The 20,268-nt window shown below is 57.4% G+C and overlaps 1 protein-coding gene across 1 annotated transcript in view; it reads left to right on the top strand.

Moving 5' to 3' along the window:
- The first annotated feature begins 608 nt into the window (after nt 1-608).
- NOVA2 (NOVA alternative splicing regulator 2) overlaps nt 609-20,268 on the top strand; it is a 50,132-nt gene continuing 30,472 nt past the window's right edge. Inside the window, exons 1-2 of the mRNA XM_075915101.2 lie at nt 609-854; nt 15,139-15,282. Of these exons, the coding sequence (XP_075771216.1) occupies nt 683-854; nt 15,139-15,282 (316 nt within the window). The 5' untranslated portion in view covers nt 609-682. The remainder of the gene's footprint in view (nt 855-15,138; nt 15,283-20,268) is intronic.

Here is a 20,268-nt window from a genome sequence, read left to right as displayed (position 1 = left end):
ACCCTTCGCGTGCCCGGGTCTCTGCGCCCCTCCCCGCCGCCTTTGTGCTGCTGCGCCCAGCCCGGCCGCCTCGCACCCCCCTTCCTGCGGCGGGGCGGCCGGTCCCCCCCCCCCCGCGCCCGACTGCTCCAGCTGCCCTCCTTTGTCCGCGGCGTGGGCAGACGCCTCCCCCCGGCCCGCACCCCGGCGCACCCCCTGCCCCCCTCGCGCACCCTCTGCCCCCACCTGCCCCCACTCGCACCCCCCGCCCCCCGCCTGCGCACCCCCTGCCCCCCACCTGCCCCCACTCGCACCCCCTGCCCCCCACCGGCGCACCCCGTGCCCCCCACTCGCGCACCCCCTCCCCTCCGCGCCCCCTACCCTCCCTCGCGCAACCCCTGTCCCCACTCGCGCCCCCTTGTCCCCCACCCGCGCACCCCCTGCTCCCACTCGCGCACCCCGTGACCCCCACTCGCGCACCCCCTGCCCCCACCCGTGCCCCCCACTCAGCCCCACACCTGGCACCCCCATTCCGCCCCACCCTGTGCACCCCTTCGGCCCCCCTCCCCGTGCAACTCTCCTCCCCCTCCCTGCTCTAAGCCTCCCCCCCCCCCCCCGCCTGTGCATCCTCCCTCCCTCCTCCTCCTCCTCCCCCCGGCGAGGCGGCCGGATCCCGAGCAGGGCTGGGAGATTCGCCCGGAGGATGAAGATGATGGCAGGCGGGTCGGTGCACCAGAACGGCATCTTCTCGGCCTCCCACCCGCAGCCCCAGCAGCCGCCGCCCCCCCACATGGAATCGGACCCCCCCGACTCCAGGAAGAGGCCCCTGGAGACCCCCACCGAGGCCATCAGCACCAAGCGGAGCAACACAGGAGGTGAGCGGCGGGCAGGGGATGGATGGGGAGCTCCCTCGCCCTGGCAGCCCATTGCTCTGCCACCCTCGCCCCTCCAAGGACAGGGGTCGTCCGCTCCATCCCTTTCCCTGCGCCAGCCTGACCTACCTTCCCCCCATCCTCTTCCCTCCCTCCAAGCCACCCACCTGGAGAGGGCACCCCCCCCACACCTCTCCAGCCTGTCCCCCCCCCCCCAAGGATGGAGATTTCCCCTCCATACCGCTCCCCCCCAGCCAAGCTACCCGCTCGCCATCTAATACGTCAACAGTTCTGCACAGATCCCCCATCTGGGACTGCTTCCCCCCCCCCCCCCCCCCGGCATCGCCACGATCCCAGCATTAAAAAAATCATAATCCAGTTGCCACAAAACCGGCAGGTATCTGCAGCCTTCGAGCCGGCAGTGGCGGGCAGGCGGGGGGGGGGGGGGGGGGGAGGGAGATGTGACAGCCCAGCCCTCTGGCTGCCTCTTCCCTATGCAGCCCCCCCCCCCCCCAAAAAAAATCCTGAGATGTCTATCCAGCTGCAGTGTCAAAATGGAGGCGAGGAGAACTGTCCATTTGATAGCAGCTTGGCGGGGGATGGCGGGAGGGGGTGACACACACACACACACACACACACAGACACACAAACACACACACGCAGGATGGCAAGGCTGTCAGCTCTTCCCAGGATGTGAAGGGGGCCGAGGGCAGGAAGGAAGCGGCGTGGATGCGGGCAGAGGGCAAGGGACGGAGGCAGCTGGGGTGTTTGAAAGACACTGCGTGCCTGGGGGGGGGGGGGCGGCCGCCGGGGAGGGGGGGACAGAAGGCTCAGCAAACAACACAAATCCCTCGAGACCCTCGCTCTTTGCCAAGGGCCAAGATGCCGGAGCTGGCTGTCTTCCCGCCCCCCCCCAAGGCCTCGCCGCACTCCCTCGCCCAACCCCAACCTGCCTGGTGGCCACAGCGGCCCAGGCCCTGGGTTCTGGGGATGTCTTTTCTGCCCCAGATTTCTGTGTCGGTTTCCCTTCCCGGCCCTGGTGTGTCTTTGTTGTGCAGGTGTGCGGCCAGTGACGGGGTGTGTGTGGGGGGGAGGGGGATTCCCAGCCAGGCGCGCCCACCATAACCCTCATGATGTAATTAACATTTGGAGCCGTTTGCATTTGGCCTTTGGGCGAGGAGCGATAAATATTGCCGCCGGACGCAGATTCCTCCAGGGAATCGGCCCGGGCGATTAGCCTCGTTGGACTGATGGGCCTCATGCATCGTCTGGGAGGAGGTAGCCGAAAGCCGGGCGTGAAATGTAGCGATAAGAGGCTGGGGAAGGGCTGGACGGACAGGCCGGGGGCTGAGGGAAAGGACGGCTCCCGGCTGTTACCCGGATATTTGGCTGATGGGTTTTTTGGTCCCTTTTGGGCCGGTGGCGTCTGTTCTGTAGCCCGGGGGGATGGGTGTGGGATGGAGGGGGGGGGTGGATGGATCCCCCTGCACTGAGGCGGGGGGCCCTTTGGGGATCTCTGAGTGGGGGCCGGGATGGAGAGCTGGTTCGGGGCGGGGGGGGTTGGAATCCGGCCTGCGTTGGCAGAAGGAGGCCGGTTGCCCAGGCGATGCGCAAGAGCGGAGGAGGGGGAGGGATCCCGGTGGAGCAGCCAGGGGTAGCTATGGCTTTGAGCCAGCTGAGGCGGGGGGGGGGGGGGCGGGGAAGGATGCGGGGGGAGTCCGGGGTCTGAGAAGGAAAATATCAGGGGAGGGGAGAGTGGAAATGGGGTGGGGTTTGGTGTGGTGGAGCCCTAGCTTATTTGGGGAGAGGGATCCCCCCCACACCCAGGACCCATGGGAAGACGGATCCCCCAAACCCAGGCCCTATGGGGAGAGGATCCCCCCATTCCAGGACCCATGAGGAGAGGGGACCCCACAAACACAGGCCCCATGGGAAGAGGGATGCCCCACAAAACAAGGCCCCATGGGAAGAGGGGTTCACCACAAACCTAAACGCCATGGGGAGACGGGATCCCTGCAAATTCAGACTCCAGCTTAGCTGACCCCCTCAAAGCTCCTAGGTGGCTCTTGGCCCTGGGGGAAGCCGCGGCCAGGGGCCGGGGCAGCAGGACGCCCTGTGGCTGGAGGGTCCTTCCTTCGGGGGGAGGGCTGGGGCAGCAGATCTCACTGGCAGCCCCGTTGCGCGAGGGGGGAGGGGGTCTCGGCTTGGCTTGCGGTGAGGCCGTGGCGGTGGGGGGCTCGGGCTGGGAGCCCCGGGCCCGGAGGAGCAAAGCCCAGGGCAGGGCGGCGAGGGAGGTGGGCTCGGGGCCCTGCAGCCAGGTTGGAACGAGGGTCCCCTGGGCCGAGGCCGACTCAGCCCACAGACCCAGCGTGGCAGCTGTGAGCTTGGGTCCATCCTGACTGGCCGGGAGGGTCCAGGGGGCTGGGCTGTGCTCCCCCACGGTGCCCTGGTGGAATCTCCCAAAAGCCTTTGCTCCCCCCCCCCGCATTCTGATGGGCTGGCCAGGTACCCGCAGCCCGTGGTGCGGGGTGCTGGGGTGGCAGGGGGCCTGGAGCCGCGCACTGGCATGGCTGTGGCAGGTTGGCATGGAGTGTGGACAGAGCCCAAGTCTGGGCTCCCTGGTGAGGTCGATCCCCTGGGAGCCAGGCTCAGCACGGCCCCCTCTCCAGCTGGGCCGACACAGCCCCCTGGGCCAGGCAGCAGCAGGATGGAAACAGCCAAGGGGGCTGGGAGCCAGGGAACTGGGACTGGGAGCTGGGCGGGAGCAGGGAGTTGGGATCTGGGAAGGGCAGGGGGCTGGCTGGAGGCTGGGGCAGGGGACAGAGAGCCTGGGAGGGCAGGGAGCTGGCAGCTGGGGGATGAGGCAGGGGGCTGACAGCCTGGGAGGGCAGGGAGCTGGCAGCTGGGACAGAGGACTGGGGGGGCAGGGGGCTGACAGCCTGGGAGGGCAGGGAGCTGGCAGCTGGGGGAGGGGACGGGGGGCAGGGGGCTGAGAGCTTGGGCAGAATATTCACTCATTTTGTTGGAAAGTCCCTTCATGGGCAGAGGGGCCCCCTCACATTCCAGCTCCAGGCCCCCCCCCCCAGATAGGACCCAGGTGTCCAAAGAGGAGGGGGGAGGAGCCATCGGTGCTGCAGGCCATGGGCAGCCTCATCTCTGCTCCGTCTGGGCAAGGTGGGGGTTTGAGCGGTACAAATGTCACATTTGGGAGGGACGTGGAGAGACACCAAAGCCGCCCTCACCAGGGCTGGCTGGCTATTTATGTGCCCTGCCAGTGCCCCTCACTCCCGACCCGCAGCCCCTGCCAGCCCGGCCCTGGCCCCCAGCCCTGCCGGTGCCCCCCACTCCCGCCCCGTACCCCTCCAGCCCAGCCCTGAATTTCCCCTATGCAGACCCTGCCTGTCACTCGGAGCTGGCAGCTGGGGGTGGCACATTTGTTTCACTTGTGACTCCAGCCTCGCATCCAGAGGTGACTGGTCAATACCCAACAGGTCTTGCACCCCTGCTCTGTTCCCTTCACTGGGGCCCCAGGACAGGAGAGTGGGTCTGTCTATCCCAATGGATAAAGGGACCAATAGGACCTTCCACTGGCGATTTATGGGGCCCTGATCTCGGTCGCTGTGTGTCTGGGCGGCGCCCGGCCCGACGGGCCCTGATCTCGGTCACTGTGTGTCTGGGCGGCGCCCGGCCCGACGGGCCCTGATCTCGGTCACTGTGTGTCTGGGCGGCACCCGGCCCGACGGGCCCTGATCTCGGTCACTGTGTGTCTGGGCGGCGCCCGGCCTGACGGGCCCTGATCTCGGTCACTGTGTATCTGGGCGGCACCCGGCCCGACGGGGCCCTGATCTCGGTCACTGTGTGTCTGGGCAGCATGTAGCCCCATAACAGACCTAATAATTAGGAGCAGAAATCCCCACCTGCCCGCCCACCCATGCATGCATCTCCCCCTCGTGTAAGCAGCGTACGGTACCTTTGCTGAAGACAAATGGGGATTGGGGCCGAAAAATGCCAGGTGTGGCTGCTCCCTTCATAGGGGCCAGGAATAGGACCTGGATTCCTGACCCTTAGTGCCCCTGGCTCTAACCACTGGCTCCCACTCCCCTCCTAGCACTGGGAACAGAACTCTGGAGTCCTGGAAGTTCTGTCCCGGAATGTGCCTCCCTCGCCCAGAAGGGTGAGGGGCGATGCCTTAAAGGGACGTGGACTCTAAGCTATCTCCTCTGGCCCTCTCTTGCCTCGGGGGCTGCGTGTGGTTCTGAGGCCCTGCTCCCCTGGGAGGGGCCTGTGTCTGCGCCCTCCACAGGCCAGGGCTGGCGCCCAGCGACACAACCCTGGGGTCCCTGCCCACCATGGCTGAACCCTAGTCAGGAGGCCCCAGTGGCCTGGCTGGGGTGGGAGGTAAATTCAGGTGTGAATCTCCCAGGGATCAGGGTTCCCCGGAGGCAGGGCAGGGGCCAGGTCCCGGTCCGTGGCTAAGGTTCTGGTGGAGGCAGATGCTCCGTGCGGATCAGCCTGGAATCTATTGCCTCCTGAGACGACTTAACTGGCTTAAGCTCCCCCAGAGGTGTCTCTTTAAGTGGATTTGGGCTGAGAAGCCTCCCCGCCAAGCCGCTCAGGGAGGCTGGAGCCGTGCCAGGGTCTCGGGGCGGGGCGGACCCCCTGCAGGAGGATGGGCGATACGGGCTCACCCCTCCATGGGCCCTCAACTCCCAGCTCGGAAGGGTGCACTGGACAGGGGCTGGTGTGAAGCGGCGGCCGGGGAGACAGGTAATCACAGCCCTGTTTCCACATGGCAGAACTAGCAGGCACCTAGGCCTGGTCCACACTAGGACCTTAGTCCGAAATTAGGCCCCCAAGCTCAAATTTGTAGGCGGTGCCTCCACGCTCCCAAGCCTGTGATTGCGGAATGAGGGGGTACGGAATTCGGACCCTGCAGTCCTGCTTTTCACGGGGAATAACGCTAGTCCCATACGAAGCGAGATTAAAAAGACTTGGAGGTTTCAGCTTAGGAAAGAGGAGACGAAGGGGGGATAGGTTAGAGGCCTATAAAATTACCACTGGGGTGGAAAAAGTGAATAAGGAAAAGTTATTTACTTGTTCACAATATAAGAACTAGGGGTCACCAAGTGAAACTAATAGGGAGCAGGTTTAAAACAAACCAAAGGAAGTTTTTCTTCACACTGCGCACAGTCAACCTGTGGAACTCCTCGCCAGAGGATGCAGTGAAGGCTAGGACTGTAACAGGGTTCAAAAAAGAGCTAGATAGATTCATGGAGGTTAGGTCCATCCATGGCTATTAGCTAGGCTGGGTAGGAATGGTGTCCCAGGCCTCTGTTTGTCTGGAAACGGGTGACAGGGGAGGGATCACGGGAGGATTCCCTGTTGTGATCCCTCCCTCTAGGGCATCTGGCACTGGCCAATGTCAGCAGACAGGATACTGGGCTGGATGGACCTTTGGTCTGACCCAGTTCGGCCATTTTTATTTTCTTATGTGCTTAGTCCCGAACGTGTAAGTCCTAAGTAGCATTCATGGGGACGCGCTGGTGCCGCTAATTGAAACTAATTGGCTTCCGGGAGGCCTGAGGGTCTGAGTCCGAGGTAGCACGTCCACATTAATGGAGCCTGCTTCGGACTCCATTCGAGTCTTTCCCGTAGTGAGGACGCAGAACTTCACATTTGTAAAATCAGGCACCCAGCAGTTGAATTTAGTAAATTCGAAATAATCTCCTTGGCTACGTCTGCACTGGCATGATTTTCCGGAAATGCTTTTAATGGAAAAGTTTTCCGTTAAAAGCATTTTTGGAAAAGAGCATCTAGATTGGCAGGACGCTTTTCCGGAAAAGCACTTTTTGCAAAAAAGCATCCATGGCCAATCTAGACGCGCTTTTGCGCAAAAAAGCCCCAATCGCCATTTTCGCGATCAGGGCTTTTTTGCGGAAAACACTACTGTGCTGTCTACACTGGCCCTTTTCTGGAACAGTTTTCCGGAAAAAGACTTTTGCCCGAACGGGAGCAGTATAGTTTTTCCGGAAAAGCACTGATGATTTTACATTAGATCATCAGTGCTTTTCTGGAAATTCAAGCGGCCAGTGTAGACAGCTGGCAAGTTTTTCTGGAAAAGTGGCTGATTTTCTGGAATAACTTGCCAGTGTAGACACAGCCCTTGTGTAGACATGGCCCTAGTGCATAAAGGGGAAAAACAAGGCGATGTCATAGTAGGGGGTCTACACTGGAGAACCAGGAAGAGCAGGTGGATGGAGGAGCCTGAATGTTGAGTAGTAATGAGGGACTTTAACGACCCAGGTATCTTCTGGGGAAGCCACATGGCCAACCTCAAACTCCCTGGTAAGTTCTTGCAGGGTATCAGGGCAGCTTCTTGCTTCAGAAAGTGGAGGATGTAACCAGTAGGCAGCTATTTCAGATTTGATTCTGACCAACAGGGAGGAAGAGGTAGTGAACGGGAAGGCAAGTGGAAGTGACCATGAAAGGTGCAAGAGTCACTGTGGCTGCAATTGGCCACTGTCAGCAGACTGGATACTGGGCTGGATGGACCATTCTTAAGTTATAGGAGATTGGCTAGCTCCTAGGACTGGAAGGGACCTTGTGGGTCATTGACTCCAGTCCCCTCCCTTCACAGCAGGACCAAGTACCATCCCTGACAAATGTTTGCCCCAACTCCCTAAATGGCCTCTGCAAGGATTGAACTCACAATCCTGGATTTAACAGGCCAATGCGCAAACCACTGAGCTATCCCTCCCCCCTCCTTATGGTTGTGGTAGAAGAAGGCCCATAGAGAAAAGTCCTTACCCACCTCAGAGAACTGGTAGGGGAGGTCCCTCGGGAGGGAAATCTAAGGGACGGAGGATTTTGGGAGAGTTGGTTCAAGGAGACAATACACAGCGCACAACTGCTGGCCACCTTGCTGCGAAGAAGATAGGACGAAGAGTATGGCTCGGGGAGGGGCCCTTTACTGGCCTGAAAATGAAAACGGGAAGCTGCACCAAGTGGACAGCTGACTAGGGAGGAATACATAAGAACCGCTCAAGCCTGCAGAGGCAAAATCAGGAAGACTAAGGCACCAAACAAGGGACGTATGAGGCCAGAGGAAGAAGCTCTTGAAATATACATGGTGGAAGAGCAAGTGCGGGTCCTTTGATCGGGGGGAAAGAGAGCGAATAAGTGTGGACAGCAAGAATGGCGAGGGGGTTTGACACCTCTTTTGCTTCACTAAACTGGTTAATGGTGACCAGACGCTCAACACAATTAATATTGGGTATGCCTACACGGCATGGCTATTTTGGGGTACTGGAGGTATCTTGACATAGCTACCCTGCGTCTATACAAGTCGCCTGCTATTTCTAAATGTTTTTCGAGATAACGGGAGCGCTATTTCGCCATCCTGGTAAATTTCGTTGTATGAGGGATAAGGGATGGCCCGAAAAAGCGCGTTATTTCAAAATTTGGCACTGCCAAATGTCAAAACAAGCCATTTCGAGATAGATTCGAAATAAGAGACGCAATGTAGCCACGCCTCCCCTCCCATTGGTAACCTCATGGTCACGCCTCCTCTCCCATTGGTAATCAGCTTCATACCACAGATTCAGCCATGGCAGCAGCGGATATAACTCACTTGTGCCACGCCTCCTCTGCTAGTGGGCGATCTATACAACAACCTGCTACTGCTGCCAGCCATGGAGCGACTCCCTTAAGCAAAGCGGCAGAGGTTCCGTGCGTTGGTCCTTGAATGTGAAGGCTGCTGACGACGCGGAGCGGGGAGAGGGGGTCGTTATGCTAACCTGCAATAGTTACGAGGAAATTATTTAACGAGCAGCTGGGATGCTGGGGTGTGGCGTCGGCACCGTGGGAGCAGCCCACTCTGCATGAGAGTTGCTGGACTGGGCTCGAGGGCAGGACGTCCCAGGGGAAGACTCGGGGTCCATGGCTCCGGCTGCGTGGTGGCACTGATGGGCCTTGTTAACGAGGAGGAAACCAGGTTGGCCACTCTGGCTATTGTCCCAGGCCTCAAAGCTCGGCGAGGCGGGGCCCTGGGACATGTTGGCCAGCTGCATTGCGCGGGCAGAGCTCTGCGTCCTGATTGGCTCCCTAGCAGCCAAAAATAAAGTTAGGTGAAGTCAAGAGGCAAAATAGGCAGATCTCTGCATCCTGATTGGCTCTTCAGCTGTCTCATATAAAAATACACAATCCCATGCAATATACGCTCAACACACAGAGTACACGTTCAGTACACACGTATACAATCACACAGTCAGTACACACACAACACACATGCAATCCCATTAAATATATATTCAATACACACAACAATCACACAGTCAGTACACACAACACACATGCAATCCCATTCAATATATATTCAATACACACAACAATCCCACACTCAGTACACACACAACACACATGGAATCCCATTCAATATATATCTGATACACATAACAATCCCACACTCAGAACACACACAACACACATGCAATCCCATTAAATATATATTCAATACACACAACAATCACACATTCAATACACACAGCACATACGTGCAATATATACTCAATACACACAGTACACATCCCATAATATGTATACAATCACACACACAACACACACATGCAATCCCATGCAATATATACTAAATACACACAGTACACATTCCATGCACATATATGCAATCAAACGCAATATACACTCAACACACACAGTACACATTCAGTGCACACATAGACAATCACACACAATAGACACACACAATGCACATATGCAATCACATCCAATATACACTTGATGCACACAATACATTTAGCTTGCAATGTGCATTCAATACACACAGAATATACATGCATACAATCACATGCCATAGACACGCAACACGCATGCACATGCATATGCTCATGTGCAACGAGCACTCCCTACATACACACACCGCACACACACGGACACGCAACACATGCTCCATACATGTGCACGCCCATCCACTGAAGACACACCACTCATCCCCACACAGGCTGTGATTTCCTGGTGAGATGCCGACGGCCAGATCCCAGCACCGTTAACCTTGAGCTAGGAGAGCAGCGCCGCCGCAGTGCCGAGAAATCGGAAGCTCAAATCCCTAAGCTGCTTTGCAGAAGTGGAATGAGGGCAGCCACTGGGCCTGTGCCCCCTGCGGGTGAGGGGGGGGGGCTGTATTCTGTGTTACAAGCGGCAGAGGAACTAGGGAGCGAATGGCTGGAGCAGAAGCAAGGGAAATTCAGGCTGGAAATTGGATGCATGTTTTTCCCAGGCAGGAAAATTGCAGACCCTGCCTCGCTTGGAGATGGGGTGTCTTTTTCTCTGCCCTAGTTCGACCCCCAGAACGTGCATCAGCGCAGCAGGGATCACTGGGTGGAATCTGTGGCCGGCATAATGCCCCAGGAACATTTGCGGTGGAAATGTGGGGCCGAGCGGCCGGGGCTGTGTCTGGTGCTGTATGGGAGAGAGCAGCTCCTTCTGGGGCAGGTGGAGGGCAAGGCTGCTAGGCTGGTCAGAGGACAGGCGAGCTGATGGCGCGAGAGATTGAAAGAGCTGGGCTTGCAGAGTGACTGCGCTCTAGAATTATGCTGGAGGGGGTGGTGTCTGTGATGGAGAAGGCTCCTTCCAGTGAGTCACAGAACCCTAGAACTGCAAGGACCTCGAGAGGTCATCAAGTCCAGCCCCCTGCCCTCACGGCAGGACCAAGCACCATCTGGACCATCCCTGACCAGTGTCTGTCCAACCTGCTCTTAAATATCTCCCGTGATGGAGATTCCACAACCTCCCTGGGCAACTTATTCCAGTGTTTCACCACCCTGATGGGAAATTTTTCCTAATGTCCCACCCAAACCTCCCTTGCTGCAATTTAAACCCATTGCTTCTTGCCCTATCCTCAGAGGCCAAGGAGAACAATTTTCTCCCTCCTCCTTGTCACACCTTTTTAGGTCCTTGAAAACTGCTCTCCTGTCCCCTCTCAGTCTGCTCTTTTCTAAACTAAACAAGCCCAATTCTTTCAGCCTTCCCTCATAGCTCATGTCTTCTAGATCAGTGTTCCTCAACCAGTGGTACGAGCACCCTTAGGGGTACTGCAGAGAAGTCTGGGGGGGGTACGTCAACACAACTCAAATTTGGAGAAAACAGAATTTTTGTTCTAAGTTTTACAGCGTTTTATTATTTTTGTACTTTTTACACCCAAAAATGTCATCACCCGCCTGGCTACGATTAAGTTGTTTACACAAATACGTTGCAATGGCAAAAAAAAATGTGTGTGTGTCTGAAAACTGTAGATACTGGGGGTACTTATAATTGTTTTTTAAAGGGGTACTTTATAAAAAAAGGTTGAGAAACATCTTTATTTAGATCTAGATCTTTATTTGTGTTGCGCTTCACTGGACCCTCTCCCGTTTCTCCACATTTTTCTTGAAATGTGGTGGATACAGTCCTGTTTCTTAAGCTTCTAGGTGGTTTAAGAGTCCAAGGTGGTGTGTGCCCAGATGCTAAGGTGACGGGCATAAAGGCATGAACCGAGGCCTTGTCTACGCTAACCCCCGCCATCAATCTACTCCAGCTATGCAAATAGCGTAGCTGAAGTAGATATACTCACCGCAGCGTCTTGCATGCAGTAAAGTCAGCGGGGTCTGCTCTCCTAACGGTGCTGGCTACTCTTTTCGTCCTGGTGGAGTACTGGTGTCGAGGGGAGCACACTCAGAGATTGATTTATCGCGTCTAAGTAGACATGATCTCTCTGGAGATATTTAAGAACAGGTTAGATAGACATCTGTCAGGGATGGTGTAGACGGAGCTTGGTCCTGCCTTGAGGGCGGGGGGCTGGACTCGATGACCTCTTGAGGTCCCTTCCAGTCCTATTATTCTATGATTCTATTATTCTATGATTCTATGATAAATCGACAGTCAATCCATCCCCGGCATAGTGGAGACGAGACCTATGCCGTGGCTGGTAGGTTGCTGATAGCAATACAGACCCTTGTGCTTTAGTGGGACATCATGGCACCCCCAGTAACTATCCGCTGGGGGTCGGTGAATCTCGGTTTCCCCCACCTTGGAGAAGACAATATCAGAGTGGGAGCATAATGCTCAGTGAGGCAGTGGAATCTAGTGGGTAGAGCCCTGGACTGGAATGCAGGAGATTTGGATTCTCCTTGCAGACCCATTGGGAGACCTTCGGCAAGGTTGGCGGTTTCAAGCAGAGCACCTCCAGGGTCGGTTCTGAGGCCGGTTTGGTTCAACATCTTTCTGAATGACCTGAAGGAGGGGATGGGTCGTCCCCTCAGCAAGTTCACGGAGGACACTAACCGAGGGGGAGAGGTAGGTACGTTGGAGGGCAGGCAGGGTCCAGCGTGACCTAGACAAATTGGAGGATTGGGCCAAAAACAATCGGATGAGGTTCAACAAGGACAAGTGCAGAGTCCTGCCCTTGGGGCGGAAGAATCCCAGGTACTGGTACAGGCTGGGGACCGACGGGCTAAGCAGCAGTTCGGCAGAAAAGGACCTGGGGGTTCCAGTGGATGAGAAGCTGGAGATGAGTCAGCAGGGTGCCTTTCTAGCCAAGAAGGCCAACGGCTCATTGGGCTGCATTAGGAGGAGCATTGCCAGCAGATCTAGGGATGTGATTATTCCCCTCTACTTGGCTCTGGTGAGGCCACATCTGGGGTATGTCTAAACTACACCCCTCTGCCGATAGAGGGATGTAGATTAGGCACATGGCTATGGCAAATGAAACGGGGATTTAAATATCCCCCGCTTCATTAAAATAAAAATGGCCGCCGCGCTGTGCCGGCTCAGCTGATCGTCGGCACAACACGGCAGTCAAGACGCGGATCGGTCGGCAAGGAAAGCCTTTTCCGACCGCTCCTGTAAACCTCGTTGCACTAGGCATAAGGGATCGGTCGGAAAAGGCTTTCCTTGTGGACCGATCCCCGTCTAGACTGCCGCTTTTTGCCGGCAAAAAAGCGGCGGCCATTTCTATTCAAATGAAGCGCGGGATATTTAAATCCCCACTTCATTTGCATTAGCGATGTGCCTAATCTACATCCCTCGGTCGGCAGAGGGGTGTAGTTTAGACACAGCCCTGGAGTGTTGTGTCCAGTTCTGGGCCCCCATTACAGAAAGGATGTGGACGCATTGGAGAGGGTCCAGCAGAGGGCGACCAAAATGATTCGGGGGCTGGAGCATATGACCTATGAGGAGAGGCTGAGGGATTTGGGTCTGTTTAGTCTGCAGAAGCGAAGAGTGAGGGGGGATTTGATAGCAGCCTTCAACTACCTGAAGGGTTTGGAGAGAGGGTGTTCTCAGCAGTAGCAGATGGCAGAACAAGGAGCAATGGTCTTAAGCTGCCGTGGAGGAGGTCCCTGACCTACGAATGGGTTACATTCCGAACACCTGGTCGTAACTCGATTTGGTCGTAAGTCGGAAATACCCTTAAATGCGCTGCCCGCACTGTTCAAAACACTTGACGTCCGTGGTTCTCAACTCGAAAATATTATAATAGGGTTTATGGGAGGTTGGTCATAAGCACGGATGGTCGTAAGTCAGTGTGTTCGTAAGGCGGGGAGTGGCTGTATGGGGAAGCGCTGGGATGGGTTCCCTAGGGAGGGGATGGAATCTCCATCCCTAGAGATGTTTAAGCCCAGGCGTGACCAAGCCCTGGCTGGGCTGATTGAGTCGGGGTTGGTCCTGCTTTGGGCAGGGGGCTGGACTTGATGACTCCTGAGGTCTATGCTAGCTCTGGGCATCTATGATTCTAGGTCCCTTTTCCCTCTCTGCCTCAGTTTCTCCATCTGTACAACGATGGCACTGACCTCCTGTGTGGAGCACTTTGAGATCTGCGGGCGGAGGTGCTGGGGATCTTTATTCTGTGGCTGGCAGCATGTCTCCCCACACATGAGACAGCAGCAGCTCCTCTAGAGCTAGAAGAACTAGAGGACACCAAATGAAATTAATGGGTAGCAGGTTTAAAACTAATAAAAGAAAGTTCTTCTTCACACAGCGTGTAGTCAACCTGTGGAACTCCTTGCCAGAGGAGGCTGTGAAGGCTAGGACTATAATAGAGTTTAAAGAGAAGCTAGATAATTTCATGGAGATTAGGTCCATAAAAGGCTATTAGCCAGGGGATAAAATGGTGTCCTTGGCCTCTGTTTGTCAGAGGCTGGAGAGGGATGGCAGGAGACAAATTGCTTGATCATTGTCTTCGGTCCACCCTCTCTGGGGCACCTGGTGCTGGCCACTGTCGGCAGACAGGATACTGGGCTAGATGGACCTTTGGTCTGACCCAGTACGGCCGTTCTTATGTTCTTATGTTCTCTACTTGTGCTGTGTTTGTACAGCGCTGAGCACAATGGCTAATCTCTGCCCGAATGCAACATGCACGGAGGGCCACGAGTGGCCGGCTGTCACAACCGCATCAGCCCACTGCCAGCTCTGTTAGTGTCAATTCTGTTCTGACCCCCATGCCTGTTCCAGGGGGACCTGACCTCCCAGCTGGGCCTTGGGCCAGGTGGCTGACATCTGTCGTGGGTGGGCTGTTTCACCCTCGAGGGTCCCCGTGGTGATTGGGATGCGTACACCCCTGTAACACTCCGGCAGTGCGACCAGAGTCCAGGAGCCCTGTTGGGAGGCCATGACCCCATTTACGCTGGGTGCGCTACAGACCCCAAAGAGGCCTGGGGAGCAGCACTCCTGGGGTCTCTCTCCAGCTCTGGGAGGGAAGTGGGGCCTAGTGGTTAGAGAGGGGACCAGGAAACAGGACTCCTGGGTTCTATTCTCCAGCTCTGGGAAGGAAGTGAGGTCTAGTGGTTAGAGGCAGCACTGGGAATGAGCGTTCCTGGGTTCTATTCCCCAGTTTTGGGAGGAGAGGAGAGTCTAGTGGTTAGAGTAGGGTGACTGGGAGTTGGGATGAGAGCAGGGGTGAGTGGGGGTCAGGACACTGGGGTTCTATCCTCGGCTCTATCCCTGGCCACGGGCAGGTCCCTCCCCCTGCCTCAGTTTCCCCTGCCTCAGTTTCCCCTGCTGTGAAATGGGGGCAGCAGTGCTGTTGCTTCTTGAGAGAGTATTTTGAAGTTGACAGACGAAAAGCCGGATGAGGGCTGAGCATGGTTACTCCAGCACGCCCCAGTCATGGCCTGACACCTTTTGGGGGCTATTCACTGAGTAGGTTGGAAGCTCGGTGGGCAGGGTTGGGGGGCTAATCTCTCCTCCACCCCCCATGGCTTTGCTAATGGGCCACTTCTCTCCTCTCTCTCTCCTCCAGAAGAGGGCGAATATTTCCTCAAAGTCCTGATCCCCAGCTATGCGGCCGGCTCCATCATCGGGAAAGGGGGCCAGACCATTGTCCAGCTGCAGAAGGAGACGGGCGCTACCATTAAGCTCTCCAAGTCCAAGGACTTCTACCCAGGTGAGGGGCCCCCGTGACGCCCTGCGGATCTGCGCTGGGGGAGGGGGAGGCCAGGACTTGGCCCTGCCACGGTGGCTGGGCAGGAGGGGACCAGGTTTGTCTCGTGCCCGGGCTCCGGACCCCTGTGGTCCATCCTGGGTAGACCTCGGGGCCGGGTGAACTTCTGCCATCTGAGCAATCAGCCTTGCCAGGCTTGGAGAGGGGCGAGAAATGCCGTTTGCACGTAACAGCCAGTTGCGAGACAGGGGGCTGCGTCCGGGCCAGCAGCAGCTCTGGAAACGGCTCGGGGCTCCCGGAGGCTGCAGAGATAATGGCTCTTGCGTGAGAAGGGGGGGATTCAGCCCCGCGGAGCAATCGGCTCAGGCTCTCTGCAGACTCAGGCGGCATCACTTGGCCAGCCTGGCCAGCATGTATGGGAAGGGTGGGGAGGGGCAGAGAGTTACTGTGGGGAGTGACCCCACCCCGAGTTTCCACCATGGTAGGACTGAGACCCACAGGTGGAGGGCAAGGTTTGCCCTGCAGCCCCCCCGTGAGGTACATGGAGGGAGCTGGATCTCCCATGCCCCCGGCCTAGCAGAGGACCACAGCCCCACAGCGAGGCCACGTTGGGGCCAGCCTTTCCTTGGGGGTATTGGGCCACCTCCTTCGTACCAATAAAAGAAAGTTCTTCTTCACACAGTGCATAGTCAACCTGTGGAACTCCTCGCCAGAGGAGGCTGTGAAGGCTAGGGCTATAACAGAGTTTAAAGAGAAGCTGGATAATTTCCTGGAGGTTAGGTCCATAAAAGTCTATTAGCCAGGGGATAAAATGGTGTCCTTGGCTTCTGTTTGTCAGAGGCTGGAGAGGGATGGCAGGAGACAAATCGCTTGATCATTGTCTTCAGTCCACCTTTTCTGGGGCACCTGGTGCTGGCCACTGTGGGCAGACAGGATACTGGGCTAGATGGACCTTTGGTCTGACCCAGTACAGCTGTTCTTATTTACCGGGGGGTTTCTCTGTCCCGGGATTGGTGCTGCAGTGGGGCTCTGCTCTAGTCCAGACAGGGATCGTTTCTGGGCAGTTTCCTAGCCTATGTTAGGCAGGAGGTCCGACGAGATGATCACAGTGGTTCCTTTTGGCCTTGGAATCTAGGCAGCTGTGAGGGGAGTGGTGTGTAGTTGGGGGTGCGGGATCTAGGACTCCTGGGTTCTAATCCTGGCTCTGGGATTTGTTGGGGGCAAGTTGACATGTTTCCTGCCGTTCCAATCTACCGCAATTCTTTGAGCGGGTTAACAAGCATGTGGACAGGGAGGAGGGTCCGGGGGAGACAGTGTACTTAGATTTTTCCGAAAGCTTTTGACAAAGTCCCTCACCAGAGGCTCTGGAGCAAAGTAAGTTGTTGTGGGATAAGAGGGAAGTGCTTCTCATGGATCGGTAACTGCTTAAAAAACAGGCAAGAAGAGGGTAGGAATGACTAGTCTGTTTTCAGACTGGAGGGGGGGGTGTCCCCAGGGCTGTGCACTGGAACTAGTGCTGTTCACGTAATCATAAATAAAGGGATACGCAGGGAAGGGACAAAATTTGCAGCCGATACAAAACGACTCACGATAGTTAAGTCCAAAGCAGACTGCGATTTAAAACGAAAGCAGACCAAAAAGCAGGTTTTAGACAAACCAGAGGAAGCATTTCTTCACACAACACCAACAGGCAACCTGTGGAACTCCTTGCCGAAGGATGTTGTGAAGGCCAAGACTCTCAGGTTACGTCGACGCTGCAATGCTGTTTCGGGATACCAGAGTATCCCGAAATAGTTATCCTGCGTCTTCACAGCAAGCCCATTATTTTGGGCTTGCTATTCCGACGTCCCGGTAAACCTCATTTCACGAGGCGTAAGGGAATAGCACTTTTATTTCGAAATGTGGCGCGGTGTAGAAATAAGCTATTTCGAAATAGCATCGAAATAAGATATGCAATTTGCCTAGCTCAAATTGTGTCGCTTATTTCGGGTTGCAGTTTAATGTAGACGCACCCTAACAGGCCTCCGAAAGGAACTAGCTATATTTACAGAGGTTAGATACTAGCCAAGCTGCTCAGGGATGAAGTTCCTAGTCTCTGCTTGCCAGAAGCTGGGAATAGGTGACGGGAGGATCACTTAACAATTCCCTGTTCTGCTCACTTCCTGGGAAGTACCTGGCACTGGCTGTCGGCCGACTGGGTCTGGGTTACGTGGGCCTTGGCTCTGGCCGTTCGTGTGGGGTTCAATGGTTTCAGCACCGGCAGGGAAGCCAGGATGCGTGAGTCCTGCTCCCAGGACTGGGAGGTCTGGGGGGTGTCTTGATGTCAGCAGGAGGACACGGGGAGCCAGGACCCCTGGGCTCGGCCCTGCACCACGTAGTCCCGGGTCTGCTACGTGCCAGCCCCACAAAAGGTTTCATTTTCAGGTCAAGCGGGGAGATTAGGGGGTGGTGCTGGGTGGCAGGGGAAGCTGGCAGCCCCGGCCCAGACATAATCTGTGCCCTGATTGTGGGGCACACAAAGCCGGACCCGCCCAGCTAAGCCGCTTTTCTCTGCATCGCCCGTCCTCGATTGGGGGATTACTGGGCGGCAAATCCCAGGGGATGGAGGGGTGTTGCCAAGAGACTAGGGGGAGCAGGGGACAGTTCTTCACTTGGGAACTGCCCTGGGAGAAAAGGGGTCGTTCCAATCCCTCGGGAAAGGGGGAGGCACCATCCCCCGCCACCCTGACGTGGAGGGAGGGGAGTTTGGTCCCTAGGGGTTTCCGAAATCTGAGGGCATGATCAGGAGTGTGTGTAGGAGGCAGAGACTCTTGGGACTGTGGCAAGGCAGCATAGTGGTTAAAGCAGGAGGGGCTGGGAGCCAGGGCACCTGGGTTCTCTTCCTCAGCTCTGGGAGGGGAGTGGGGTCTAGTGGTTAGAGCAGGAGGGGCACTTGGGTTCTGTTCTCTAGCTGTTAGCAATGGCTTCCTGCGAGTCACATCCAGGCAGCCCCTCTCTCGTACACTGAGCTCTTAGGCGGCGCTCCTGATTTGTAGGTCAGGCTCAGGATGGGGGGTCGGCCCCATGGGGTCTGAACTGGTGGGGCTGGCAGTGCCGCTCGTCCTTGACCGTGTTGGGGGCCTGGCCTGCCCAGGCTGCCCGCAGGGGTGGGGGAGCTCCAGCCGCACGAAGGGTCCTGGAGAGGGGTGTCTGTGCCCCTGCAGCCAGCCCCCAGGACCCCATAACCCTTGGGCAGGGGCCTGGAGATGGAGGAGGGAGAGACACCCCGACACCACGGTGGCTGTCTGCAGCCCTTAATACCCTTGCCCTCTTCCTCTCCCCATCCCCCCTCCCTGCAGCTGCAGAGCTAGGGGAGGAAGCAGGAAGCTGGGCAGGGCTGGACCAGGCAGGGAGGGAAACAGCTTCAATGACAGGAAATGCTCCCCTAGATAAGTCAGCCCCAAGCTGTGCAGGCCAGCCCCTCCCCCCCCCCAGCTCTGCCCTGAGCCCCTCCTCACCCCCCCAGCTCTGCCCTGGGCCCCTCCTCACCCCCCAGCTCTGCCCTGGGCCCCTCCTCCCCCCCCAGCTCTGCCCTGGGCCCCTCTGCCCTGAGCCCCTCCTCACCCCCCCAGCTCTGCCCTGGGCCCCTCCTCCCCCCCCCACCTCTGCCCTGGGCCCCTCCTCCCCCCCCAGCTCTGCCCTGGGCCCCTCTGCCCTGAGCCCCTGCCCCCCCCCCAGCTCTGCCCTGAGCCCCTCCTCACCCCCCCAGCTCTGCCCTGAGCCCCTCCTCACCCCCCCAGCTCTGCCCTGGGCCCCTCCTCCCCCCCCCAGCTCTGCCCTGGGCCCCTCTGCCCCATCTCCTGGCTCCGTCCTGGCCCCCCCGCCCTGTTAAGCGGGATCCAAAGCACCAGAGGGGTGGCGCAGTTCGTCTGAAACTGGAAACACTCGTCTAGCAGCACCTTGGGGACTCACACAACACGGAGAGGGCACCGGGAGCTGCCGTGGGTGCTGCTGGACTTCTTGTTTTTTAAGTGGATCCCAAGCCCGTTCCAGGACCACCATGGGGCGGGGCGGGGGGGGGGGTGGAAGGGGCATGAGGAAGCTTTACGAGTGGTTTCTGTCCCTCAGGCAGGGGTTCAGGAAGCCCCCCTCCCCCCCGCGCTCCAGGATCAGGCTTCCCCGCTGTAAGGAAACTCCACCGCATCCCTGGAAACAATAGGGCCTGTCCCGGCCAAGGGCTAATCACGGCTGGATAAATAGGAAAGGGCGTGGAGAGAGCTGGTCCCTCACTATAGGTGGGGGCGGGGCAGTTCCTGGGAATCGTCCTGCCCCTCGGAGCTTTTCCTCCCCCACTCTTGGTAGCAGATGCTCCCCACCCCCACCAAGCTGGGCTTCCCCAGGAGGAGGGAGATGTGAGGGGGGGCAGAGGGGAGAGTTCCCGGGCAGGGGTGGAGGCCGGTGCTGGTGGCAGGGGTGTGGGAGAGCACAAGGGGCCAGGGTGTGAGCTCCACGTCTCCCCTCCCACCCTGAAAGAGGGCGTGACTGCAGCCACCTCTGGGGTGGAACACAGCCGCTGCTTAACAACCTACAGCGACGCTGTGCTCTAGGGGCGGAGCCAAGGAAGGCTACAGTCTCCAGATGAAAACAGGAATAGGGTCCAGGGGTCTTGACATGCTCCTGTCAATAATAGTGTCAGAAAAGCCAGACGGGTTCAGAGCAATGGTCCAGCTAGCCCAAGATCCGGGCTCTGACAGTGGCTTGTGGCAGATGCTTCAGACAGAATGAAAAGAGCAGGGCAATTATCGAGAGCCCATCCCCTGTTGTCCAATCCCTGCTTCTGGCAGTCAAAAGCATGAGATTATGTCCCTGCCCATCCTGACTGATTGTCGTAGATGCACTTATCCTATACTTTTGACCATTACAACATCCCCCGGCAAGGAGTTCCACAGGTTAACGGTGCTCTGGGTGAAGCAGTACTTCCTTATGTTTATTTTAAACCTGCTGCCTATT

This window comes from Pelodiscus sinensis, chromosome 18 (genome assembly GCF_052426305.1).
Source record: "Pelodiscus sinensis isolate ZL-2025 chromosome 18, ASM5242630v1, whole genome shotgun sequence".
In the NCBI taxonomy this organism is placed as follows: Eukaryota; Metazoa; Chordata; order Testudines; family Trionychidae; genus Pelodiscus; species Pelodiscus sinensis.
The sequence above is the reverse complement of the archived record's forward strand: the minus strand, read 5'-3'. Positions and strand labels throughout refer to the sequence as shown.